The 12,787-nt window shown below is 43.0% G+C and overlaps 1 protein-coding gene across 1 annotated transcript; it reads left to right on the forward strand.

Moving 5' to 3' along the window:
• The first annotated feature begins 411 nt into the window (after positions 1 to 411).
• Positions 412 to 9,986, forward strand: LOC119389543 (myeloid differentiation primary response protein MyD88-like). Its single transcript, XM_037656858.2, is given in 9 exon segments — positions 412 to 560; positions 1,967 to 2,156; positions 2,158 to 2,473; positions 3,622 to 3,669; positions 4,786 to 4,821; positions 4,897 to 5,065; positions 5,536 to 5,627; positions 9,369 to 9,538; positions 9,540 to 9,986. Coding segments are annotated over 8 exon segments (1,155 nt in total). The 5' UTR covers positions 412 to 560; positions 1,967 to 2,093; the 3' UTR covers positions 9,801 to 9,986.
• Positions 9,987 to 12,787: the final 2,801 nt, after the last annotated feature.

Consider the following 12,787-nt stretch of genomic DNA (forward strand, 5'->3'; position numbering starts at 1 on the left):
CATCACTGATGACATATTGTGCGAAATTTTGGCAATATACACGCCATGGTCACTGATCGCCAAGCTGGTACATCTATTTTATGGCTTTCTAGAGAAAGTTTATGCACCACGAAAGCCAACTTTAACAAAATGCAAAGTTTCCTGCAATAAAATTTGCTTGAATTATTATTTTCAAGTGCTGTGCCGTACTCTTGTTTTTTTTTTTTTTTATCTGTCGTCTGCTTCAATCGCAGCTTCGATGGCAGCGCCACATTATTTACTTTTATTACAGTTATTCAAAAGTTTCAATACAGATAAGTATTTAGTGACTTAATTAAAGAAATAAACTTGTAAATGCGAATAAATAAAATTGGTTTTAAAAGTTAAAAGAAGCAACATCACGTGGTCTTGAAAACGTGACGTAATTGACGCGCAGCAGAGGCCGCAGGAGCGGGCTGTCTTGTTAGCGATTGCTGCTGATTCAGACACCTGTAGCCTTCTTTGAAAAGTTTCGCAGAATCTGTTATTGAAGTGTACTGCGAGGAAGCGCTTCTCCGAGTGATAAAGACAGTGAATATCAGGTATGTTTAGCTTTGTAAGAGTTGCGCTTAGAGCCGTTCGGCGACACATCCCACGACAAACGCGCCTTCCGTTTTGGGACGGCCTCTTGCACGTTGTCGGAATATCTGTGGACAGCTTCCGTGGCGTGGTGATAGAACAAAAGCACGCCGTTCTATTGTTATTTTGTGTCTGATCCCGCCTACGTCTATCTCTCCGGAATTATACGTTTTGTGTTGGTTCCGATCGCTTTCGACGTGCACGCGCGGTCGAATATGGTGCTGTGCTTAATACGAATGTCGTCCACTTAATGGAGCGACAAATGCTGTTGATGTGATTTAGGACCGTCACTTACTTTAGATTATGCACGCCGTAAAATCCTTGCGTCGGTCTAGAAAGCGAGAAAGTTTGTTCCCAGCCGCGATTTTTAACGAATATCTGGTTTTCCCGGGGATTTACCCACCACAACCAGGTCGCGCCGCTTTTGAATGCCGTTCGGACGTTTTTCCCGAGTACTTTCAGTGCTGTCATTTCTTCTTACTAAAGCTCATTCCTGAAGAAACGTGCTCTTGGTTTTTATTCATTCATGTATGACTTACATTGATGTCTTCTAAGGATCCGGACACACATTCTACGTACTGCATTGCGTAGTCTTCGCTGCACCGCGCAAGTTCGATCGCAATGGAACCCGATTGAGATGTATTGAGATGCGTAAATAAGCCAATAGCGATCAAGAGCCTTATCGCGATCCAGTCTTATTTGCAAGATTGCGATCCCGATCGGGGCTCGTTAGCGGTCGAAATGTTTTCCAAAGTTATTCTGTTCCTATGCAGTTTGTTTGGCGTAATTAGACGCGTTAAAATTTAAATTAATTGTATGTTTTAACGTCCAGGAACGGTACAAGGGGTTGGGATATCGCAGTGGATGCCTCTGGATTTTAATTAGATCACATAAAGCTATAATTAGGGAGTTTTAGAATAGCGTACGCAAAGCTGCGTTAGCGTTTGTCGCCACTGCGCATGCGTCGTACGCTATCCTCTTGCGGGCCCCCGTTAAGTGACGGAAATAACGGGCGACCGCAACGACCGCTATCTTTGCGTGCGCTAGTCTAAAACTGCGTATACGCACGTAATTAGAACGGTATACGCGAGCGGTATGCGGGCGCTCTTGTATTCCGCCACATTCGTGCCGCGGCTGCCACGACCGGCACCCGAATCCGCGAAGTTGTCGTGCTCCGCAGTAAGAAGTGGCCACAGCACAGCCACTGTGGCGGGGAAGCAAAAGCCCAGAAAGTAATTTAAGAGTGTGCTGGTGGCTGCAGTTAGCTATAGGTATATGCCTTTTAATTGATAACTGCTGGATTGAAGATAGGCAAAATAACATGCACGATCTTATGCCTTACATTTAGTTCTTTCTTTTGTTTTAACAGGAATGGCCATACAACACGCAGCAGGAATACATAGCCTGAGAAGGGTCACATCATCTTGCAGCCAGAGAAACCTGCCACATGCGATATCACAGTGCTGAATGTTTCGTCTCTTCGTATCAGATCATTGATGCCTGACAGGCAGATTATGGCTTACCCGCAGCTCCCAGAGCAGGAGACTGTCGAGCTGACGCCCGAACAACTTCCAAGATGTTCCGATCGCTGCAGTCGGTCTGAAATGTCGCGCCATACTTGCCATGCGCCTCGATGTGCCGCAGCTGCTCTTGGGGCCGTCGGGTCATCGAGATTGGCGAGGCCTGGCGCTGTTGGCGGGCTTCAGTTGTGACGAGGTGGAGCTCCTCAAGGAACGAGGAAAGAGCCCGACGGCATCTCTACTGGACCAGTGGGATGCACGGATAAGCCAGCACGTGGCAACCGTCGGACGCCTTGTGCAGCACCTGATGTGCCTCGAGAGATACGACGTTCTTGACGACATTGAAGCAGAACTACGTAAGAAAGTCTAGTCTATCTTTCTTGGCATCTGTCTTCCTTGGTTTAGGTCTAAGACCCACACTGTGTAAAAAATTTGATGAGAGGGTAAATTTTCATCGCTCTGCGAGTAGCAGAAAAAGAGAGATCAAATTTATTAGACGAAGGCAGCGAGGTCATCCTGAGCTTGTGTGCTCTGGCCTGCTACTCTGCGCAGGGGATAAGGGAAAGGGGGAGAAAGAGTGATGAGGATGATGATGGGGACAGGAAGTGGTGATGCGTATGTACAAAATCCATGTAACACAATGGTTTTCTTAAGTCTAGTGTCTAGTCCAGTACCCTTCAGAAAGTCTATAAGCAGCAAGGGAAACCCGTATGGTTATGCACTCCCTTCGGGGCATCTTTCTGCTACACCAACTCTAACCATCATGCGGCTTGCTTGAATTGATTTCCTTTCTTGAAAGCTCGCGGCTTTCCTGTCAGCAGTACGGTGTGCCGGTTATAGCACGCATGCTGTTTCTGTCCTGAAAGTGTGGGACATGTGATGCTAAAGCATGGAAAAGCATGCAAGATGCATTGCAGTGATTGTTGCATGACAGAAATACGTCCGAAACGGTACAGCTGTTTTAGGGTTCACTGGGGGGCTAGGACGACCATGGCACCCTCTCATAGGTCAGTCCATGAAAGCTCATGTATCTCAATTGAAATGACGACAAGGAGTGCCAAATAGTGTTGACAGTGTGTAAGAGTGCAAACTTTAGGTTGTGCAAATGCATTGCAAGCATTGCAAATGCAGCAAAGATAAGTAAGCTTAAATCCATATTTCACTGAAATTAAATCATGCAGTTTATGTAAGTAAGCTTTCTGTTTTATGCTTTCATTGTGGGTGCTAGTGGTAAGAGGAGGGGAGGTGGCAATTGGTTACAGTACTGTGAGGGCAAGAAATGTGCACATTAATTTGTATAGCCTTAAAAACACTTGTCTACATCTTTTTATTAGAATAACAGAAAAATTAAAATAAGCAAAGGGGGTGTTGCGTTACAGCAGCGAATGTCTTCAATTGGTTCATTTTGACTTGCAGGTAGTTTTGCATTAGAATGATTTTTGAGATTTGCAACCTCAAATTTGTTTTATTTTTGTTATTTTATTGAACTGGCATCATCTTCCAGGACAAGACATTGAATTCTACCGAAGAAAGCAGTCTGGTGGATATTCAGGTTAGTGGGCAATAGAGCTTACAAGCAGCACAGGCTGCTTGTTAAAAGTATCGTAAGCTGTAGTATTTAACTGAATTGTGAGAACTAGTAGCAAATTCATGTACCAGTCAAAGCTAATGTATTCTTTTTCACGCTTTTATATTGAGGTATTGCTGTAGCCCGACATAGGTAGTTAGTTAAGGTGTGGCATTTGCCATGCCCAAGTGAAGTTGGTGCAATTCGGCAAGCTCCACTAACCAGAAGGATTGCTGATCGGGTGAGTTGGTTATCCATGAATGTAGCATGTATTAGCACGGTACATAAAAGAAAGGAACACGACACAGACGTAGAGATAGGTAGGTGCTAAACTTCCAACTGTTTATTTCATGCCATTCACACTCATTTTATACATCCGCAAGAAAGCACAACTCATCTTGCATGTGTCCGTTCTAGGGATCGGCTCAATCGGTCCGTTCTAGGGAACGTGTCGGCCATTCTAGGGATCGGCTGACACAGGAGATAAAAGAAGCCGAAGCTATAAAAGAATTCGGACACTTATGTGTGAGCTCGTAATCGATTTCCTTGTCAGGAAAGGAGATGACGTTCCTTGGTTTAAGAACACGCGCAAGATGAGTTGTGCTTTCTCGCGGATGTATAAAATGGGTGTGATTGGCATGAAATAAACAGTCGCAAGTTTAGCGCCTACCTATATCTATGTCTGTGTCGTGTTCCTTTCTTTTATCTACTGCGCTAATACATACTACGTCCACTAACCAATTTTGCAGCTTCTTAATGAACAAGGCCTACATTGATATGTTTAATTGTTACGTATGGAATGGAGAACCATGTAGTCAAAAAAGGTTGTAGCATAGCTCAGGACACATACTGTAATTTGTCTTTGATCTACATAACGGACTACCAGATTGGTACATTGTGCATTACCTGCCTTGTGAATCATGAGCAAATATTGGACTGTCAACTACTTAATATTGTATATTTACTTCATGGTACTGGGTGTCATGGATTTAGTGCGAAGCAGGTGATAATAGAGGCATCTTCCTGACCAATATGGTAGTACTTTTTATGGTAAGGCACAGAGAGACAAAAAATACTTATTACATGGTTGAACACTTTCAGATGTCATTCATCCTCCAACAGTCAGGACATCAACGAGTAAGTAGAAGTTGTACTTTTTCTGTGCACATTATTCGGGGACTGAAGTTCTAACGCATCCAACTTCAAATTCAGGGACGCCCATCTATGACGCATTTGTCTGCTATACATCAGAAGACTGGCCCTTTGTTGAGGTGCTGATCGACAAGCTGGAATCGTTGGGTCTACGCCTGTTCTTGCCCAAGCGAGATCTAAAAGCAGGCGTCCTTCAGTACTCCACATTTTATGAACTCATGGAGAAATGGTAAGTTGAGGCCTCACCTATAAACATCACTTTCCCTGTTTAAATCTACAAAAACACTGCATTTAACTTGATGTGATTTCAGTAGCCTAGCTAGGCAGTCAAAGTCAGTTGGGAGAGCTAAGGTCAGGGCTAGTTTGTTATACGCAACCATCGATTGTAGCCATAAATTACGCCAGCCAGTACACAAAACATACCCAAGTACTAGTAATCTCATGCTTTACTTGAGTTTTTAATAACTGTGTTCTCAAAATGTACAACAAAACTCCTTGGTGCAGTGTTCCGTCTAACATGTCTTTATAATTTAGTAACTCACTTGTGAATATTGAAAATTTGAAACGCTGTGCTTGCTATAGAGGGAGGGCATTACTATTGTAGTTTGTGAGTGATGCAGCTACTTCGGATGCTTTTGTGCTGCTTTGGCCTGCGGCAGGTTCAGCCAATTTTAGTTGCGTTCACTTTTATAATTCCAGGTGCAGGAAGACCATCATTGTGTTTTCACCCGACTTCCTGCAGTCACAAGAGTGCCGTGTTCAGCAAAGGTTCATTGAGAGCATAAACATTGGTGAGTTTTTGGAAGACACAGTGGCGGAACAGCACTTTGTGCCAAATTGCGTTGATAGCGGTGCCATCCTTCTCCAAAACAGAATTTCATTGAAAAATTGCGCCAAGCATCCACCAAAAAGCTTATAAAAGCTGCCGCTAGTGAAACTAAAAACAAGACCTAAAGTGTGCTATCGTCATCAGTCACCATCATCACAGAGATGATTGAGCGGCCATAGCCATGGATAGATTTGATTCGATTCATCATCCATTTGCTGCTTTTTGTCTTGTGCTGCACTTGTCTCTGACCGAGGATACAGTGTTGTGTAGCACAGTTGTTGTGACCTTGACCGCTGGTTAGTAATAAATAGAGTTAGAAATGGAAGTTAGGAGCCGCTGGCTATTAATTTGTCATTAACGGGGCCCTCCTTGCAACCCTGTACAATCGGAAGAGCATATCTCGTGGTTGTAATCTCAAGCGCTTTTATGTAACCAGACAGACACTTATGCTCGAGAACTTTTGCATAAGACGGAGGAGGTTGTCACTGTAGCTTCAGTGACTTCAGCGAATTTGCCAATGCCTGGTGCAAATACAAATTATAAATGTTGGCTTATAGTGCAATCTGTGGACAGGAAATTCCGCGTGATAAGTTTTATCCCTAATGCCACACTTTTACCTGTAAAACTACTCTGCTCTATTTGTTCAATATTTTATATAATATTACCTTACTGTGTACAGATGTACAGGGGCAATGGAAAGAAATGCAAACAGTGCAGCATCTATGTTCTCTGCTGTTTCGAGTTTCTTTTCAAGCAGTTGTAACATAGATGGTAATAAAAAGCCTAGAGTCATTTATTATACAATCAAGGACCACTCTAGCATCGTTTTGTTGCCACCTAGGTCAGATCGCGATGAAAACAGCGCACACGACGCTGTTAGCGTTTCCTTTAGAGCTGTGCGAATATCAAAATTTTGGGTGCGAAGCGAATTTGAATATTGAAGTATGAGTGCAAATCGAATAGAATATTTTTCTAATGTTTCTCGAATATTTCTCGAATATTTCTAGAATATTTTTCTAAAACTTTGAAGCGAAATTGCAGTTTGAGAGGATTCTTAAGCATATTCTTATGAGATAGCAACATGAAAGTGTTTCTTTTCGCTAGGTTTATGAAGCACTGGAGGGGTGGTGTTTCATAGTTTTCTTATCAAGAATGAGGCAATGTAGAGGCTGAATTCTATTTATGTACATGATTTGGTGCAACCAAAGTGTTACCGACAGCACTTTACACGTGATAGGCAAAGATACCATTTCCTCAGCCTCTCCTCCTCTTTCAACTTCTGTGGAAGCCCAACTGATGTGGCGGACAAGGGTGTGCTCCCTTCAAGTCCGGAGTTCCAAATCTGCCTCGTAGACGTCGATATATAAGAACATCTGAAATTTTTGATGCTAAAAAGCTTTGGCTTCCGATTTTTCGGACTTCCTGCCAAAGTTTCAGGTCCAAAACAGCATTAAATGAGCCCCCACTTCTGCCACATCTTTCATCTCCATGTTGGAACCAGCGTTTTCTTGAGTTAATAGATTTGCGACCGTAGCAGAGCTTGAAAGGCAGCTTTGCCGCAATGCCGGGGTGTGATGAGGTGAAGCATATTGAAAATCTAGGGACCACTTCCAATCAGACGTTGACTCTCTCTCGGCAAAGTTCGACCGTAACGGCGCTTGAAAGGCAGCTTTGCCGCAATACCGGGGTGTGATGAAGTGAAGCATATCGCAAATCTAGGGACCACTTTCAATCAGACATTGACTGTGTATTGACAAAGTTCGACCTTAACGGAGCTTGAAAGGCAGCTTTGCCGCAATAAGAGAGTGTAATGAGATAAAGCATATTGGAAATCTGAGGGGGTCACTTTCAATCGGACGTTGACTGTATTTGTTTTTGGGAAGTTCGAATAGTTCGAATAGTAAAATTCCAGTGCGAATCAAACCGAATAGCAAACCTTATTCGAAAAATATTCGAAATTTCGAATATTCGCACACCCCTAGTTTCTTTCCATACCCTCTGTGCATTTGACACTGTGCCAGTACAGTAGACTGGATAATTCAAACTTGAGGGGGCCTCAGGATTTTATTTGAATTATCAGAAGTTTGAATTATCAGAAGTTCTCATAGATATGACTCAGGGCAACACACCAACTAACACTGCAATGTTTACTGTTTCTCAGTGCCGCAGCAGCATCATAGACTGCTCTGCATGATTGCCAGTAAAATTTTTAGACATCAGCAATAATACTGGTACTTGTTATAAAAGGCACACACGGGTGTGTAATTAAGGGACGAAATGTGTTGCGTCCCACGACAATAGCTAGCCCCTTCCAACTCTTAGGACGCTTTCTCGCATGGCATACCGCAGAGAAAGTGACTTTAAGAAATGTTTGGCATGCGATAGATCAAGGCCAGACCGTACAGTTTCTTTTCCCTCGGTCAGCACGAGATTATTGGTGCACTAATGTTTGGCTAGTTTGGCCGTTTTGTAGGCTGGCAGTTAGCTTTATTTGTGCCAGTTAGTAACAGAAAAACGTGAATGTTCAGCTAGAAGCAACAAAGGCAGCAGATATTTCCAGACATGGACAAGCAAAAAGCTTGAATTAACCAAATTTGTGCAGTGAGGCAGTTTGAATTAAGCAGCTTTAAAATAAATTGAAAACATAGTGGGCCAAGCAAAAATTTAAGATTTGTTTGAATTAACCAAAAGTTTGAATTATCAGAGTGAATTATCGAGTGTACTGTAGTGCTTATTGTTGTGCCAAATAGTCTTCTTACATGTGCCGAGATATGCGTTGAAATGTCAAGTGGCTCTCATACAACCAACTGATAATTCAGGCAAGCTTTTCCAAGTATGCAAGTTCAGTGAACTTACCACGCTATAATATCCATAAGCCAGTATTGCATTGAAAGTTGCATGCACTGCCAGTGAGTGCAACGAGTCGGTCTATGCATATTGGCCTTGTATCTCTCGACTTTTGACATGTTTGCCACTTACAGGATAGGCAACACAATGGAGTATAAAACACAATGGCAGTGCAGTGCTCTGGTCGCAAAGTGCACCTGCAGTTATGTTCACGGTATTTCAAACTCTGATAAGCAACAAAATTTCAATTATAATTAGTAGAAATCTAAAAAGTTTGTTTTGCCCACCAATTTCTATGTATGCCCTCTGAAGTTGCCTTATTCAGACAAGTCAGCCACAGATAATGGTTACTTCAGATGTTTTGGTTCCTCAGTACAGAGGCATGCTGATGAACACCAAGTAGTAGGAGTAGCCAATTGGAGGATCTTGGCAAAACACGAGTGATCAAGAAGTAGCGAGGTTGGATGATGAAGCTGCCACATATGGCAGTGTGCTGCGCTATGCATATTTGCCATGAATACGACAATGTGGTATATACTAATATGTATACAGATGTCCATATTCTGTTTGCAATTATTGAAAAAAGATTTCCACTCTTCCTTAAATTTAGCAGGAAGATCACATTTGTTTTCCTGATCGTCTATTGTAACACTTAGCACTACTATTACTTGGCAAGAAAAATTTTAAAATAGTTATTTATATTATGGGCAGCTTAGTTGCTGCTGTGTTCTTGTGTCGTAGATTGGCTGTGGAAATGTTCACTGTTTTACAGATCCTACATTACATAAACTTTTGACACGGACTGTACAAGACCGACATTTATTAACATGGGTGGTATTTCACTTCCTCTTGGCAGAACAAGCACAGCAAAAACTGATACCGGTAGTCATCAAGCAGTGCGTGTTGGACGGCACCATACGGATGATCTCCAAGATCAACCTCTGTGATAACACTTCCAAGCTGGCCGAGTGGGGCTGGAAGAAACTGATCGAGTCAGTCCGGTGCGAGGGGAACTCTCTGTTCGTCAGTGCACCAGACTTCTTGCAAGATGTCTGCCACCTCGCCCGCTATCCCGGCTTCTCTTGTCGTGAGCACCGTGCCCACTCCCAGCAGGAAGCCGGTGACGGCTGTGCACACAAGAACCCGCGTCAAAGACGCGCAGGACGTGATTGCTGCCACGAGTTCGACAAAAAAGAAGCCCGGGTGGCTGAAATTTTTCGGCCGTCATAAGGCAAGCAGCGTGTCAAGCGATTCAAGTGGCTTTCAAAGTATGGCTTCGCCAGAGTGATCTTTGAAAGGACATGTGAGGCCTTATGTGTATGTCGAGGAAGATGGACATCTCTTTTTTGCCGCAAGACTGTACTGTATGGAGTGTCTAGCATGTTGGTTAGTTGCTCCAGTGTCATGTTCACCTACAAATAAAATGTGGCTGCGGTTACCTTACTGCCAACCTTAACAGATGTGATGGATTAGTCATCCAACCTAATTAGAATTGAAGCACTTAAAGAATAATTTATGTCTCAGTGTCTGAAGCTACAATCGGTTTGGGGGATCCTTTCACTACTGCCACCCGCCATGGTGATCTAGTAGTTATGGTGCTCGACTGCTGACCCGAAGGTCCATTATCAAATCCCGGCCACATTTTCAGTGAAGGCGAAAGTACTTGGGGCTGGTGTACTTAGACTTAGGTGCATGTTAAAGAACCCCAGGTGGTTGAAATTTCCTGAGCCCTCCACTACTGCGTCCCTCATAATCATATCGTTTTAGGATGTTAAACCCTAACACTTATTATTACTACTGGTGTATTTTCTTTTACATCTCGATGAAGTCCTTAGGTTTTAGAAACCTCAGCCCTTTGTGAGAGAGAAGAAAAAGAAATAACTGAGGGCGCCCTTCACACAACAAATAAAATTCACTACAGCAGTGGATTGGGCCTGTTGGTTCCTCAATGAAGCATGAATAGTGCTGGAGTCTTTCTGTCCTGGTTTATTATGCTTCTGCACTGATCATAATCCTTCATTATGTAATTTTTTGCTTTAAGAGGTGTTCAATTGGTGCAGCATCACACAATTGTTACTAAAATCCTACAACGAGGTTAGTCACGGGGAGCATAAGGATTTTCCCAAGTGTACGCAACCTTGTTTATGTTGCAGTTTTGTGGAGAGTTAGCTTCAAACATCTTTGCATGTTTCGCAAGTTGTAAACATTGTAGACTCCACGGCTCACTGAATAGGCTGGGACAGTGCCTGCAACATTATGCGTCAAATAAGTCTGCATGAACGGCTTTATCTCAAGTCACTTCATATTCAGAAGACTGCACTCCTTTGAACTGCAAAGGCTAAAATCTTATTTATATCTAGCTCTGCTGTTTGTCACGCTTGCAACACCATATAACCTCGTTTCCTTCCAGTTTTGCCCTTCATTATGAACAACACTCTGCAGGAGTTAAAGCAAAAAATGTGTATCTTGGTTGGCGTCCGTTCCCGTTCTTTGCCAATTTTTACACCTACGTTGTCTTGCTGACTAGTCCTTACATAAATCCCAGCACTTCGGAGTGTTAGATCTAGATATCTGGAAAGCTACGACCTTAATGTAAATTATAACTATTCCGTGTCAAATGCAGAAAAAAAATGTTTCGGTATACTCATGTATGCAACACATTACCAATGCAGACAGCCATGCTACCACAGGCATAGATGCACACATGCACTACACTAGTACCCATGTTGTCTCTGGTGTCCTTGGTATCAAAGTGCTACACACATGCGATTGAGTAGTGCATTTCAGCAAGAACACTGCACCAATGGGAAAAAAATTGGAGAGAATTGATTAAAATTTCAGATGCCAGTGCTATGCTCCAGGTATGTTCAAGGCAGTCAATCTTGGGTGAAACCAAGTTTCTTGCAGACCTCGACAAACACTTGTATGTTGGTTAGGGTGGGAGGTCTGCTGGGCATCTCGTTAATATTTCCATCTCAAACAGAACATTGAAAATAATAGGACTGGACATCGTCAGCAGGGCAGGTGCAACTGTCCTGTTATCTCTCACTGTCAACTGCAGTGTTTTGACATTTTGAATGTAAACGAGCTTGCCTGTACTTGGAACTTGGAATAGATGTTAGCAGATACTTTATTATAGCAACCAAGATTCTCTGAATGCACCAAGTTGCTTGCACATAATCACTTCACCATGAAAACAAGACTGTGGCATGAAGGAAGTGTTTCTGCCCTGCACTCCACATCTGCCCAGCCTCTGCAGAAAGCTTAGTACAAAATTCAGTTTCTTCACAGCACTAGTACTGAAGGAGTCCTGCTAGGCCATGACTAAGCCTTGGTACAACTGCAAGCCATCTCGTGCATGCAACTACACCTTAGGCTAAATCAAGAGCACCACTTGCAAGAGGTTTCCAGTAGTATTAAAAGCCCTACAGGGTCTGCTGCTTTCAGACATGCCTGTGCAGGGAAGCACAATTATCATTCTTGCTCACTTTGCTGAATCTTTTTTTCTTTAGAAATGAAGGAGTGCTCGGCAATTATCAGCTGTCTCTTGCATGTTGCGAGCGCAATGCCAAGCGGCTTTCAAAACTTGAGCACAGAGACTGCAACTTAATGCATTTAAGCATTTCAGCAATCCCCAGTTGTGCAGTGGCTAAGCTGTAGCTAGATGAATTGCACATGCTGGCGCAGCATCATGGGCTCTCTGGACAGCCCGTAGTTGTGGTAAGAAAATCTGAACTTTGTAAGGCACAGTCCGAATCCTGTTCTGCGAGCCAACTTAGGCCCTGTAACGAGGGGCACCGCCAGAGAATATGTTCAAAGTTACTGACCTCCCCGCCTGGCATTGCTCTAAAAGAGTATCAGGACCCAAATAAAGCTTTGTGTCTGTCTCCCAAAAATCCAGTAAAATAAAAGCAACACCAACTTCTACCGGTTTTGCAAACTCAGATATGCAGACCACTTTCAGTAAAGATTTCACTGCAGATGCTTCAGAGCTTGCACAAGCTGAATGAAGTACGAGTAGCATCAAAGTTAAGTGTATAGCTGCTTGTGTGTCAATCTAGTGACACTCAACCCAGTGACATAGTTAAGTGAGCAGAATACTGTACCTTGAGTTTCCCTTTGGTGGCCTTGAGCAGGCTTTACAAGAAAGCCTGCAAAAGTGCATGAACGCACAGAGATGGTGAAAAAAATGCCACAACACAGGAGTATTCATAAAATTGTTTTTTTTTTATTTCAGCAAAGTATGTGTAAAAAGTATCGCAGAAGAAAAAAGAA

The sequence above is a fragment of the Rhipicephalus sanguineus genome, chromosome 4, assembly GCF_013339695.2.
Source record: "Rhipicephalus sanguineus isolate Rsan-2018 chromosome 4, BIME_Rsan_1.4, whole genome shotgun sequence".
NCBI classification, from domain to species: Eukaryota; Metazoa; Arthropoda; class Arachnida; order Ixodida; family Ixodidae; genus Rhipicephalus; species Rhipicephalus sanguineus.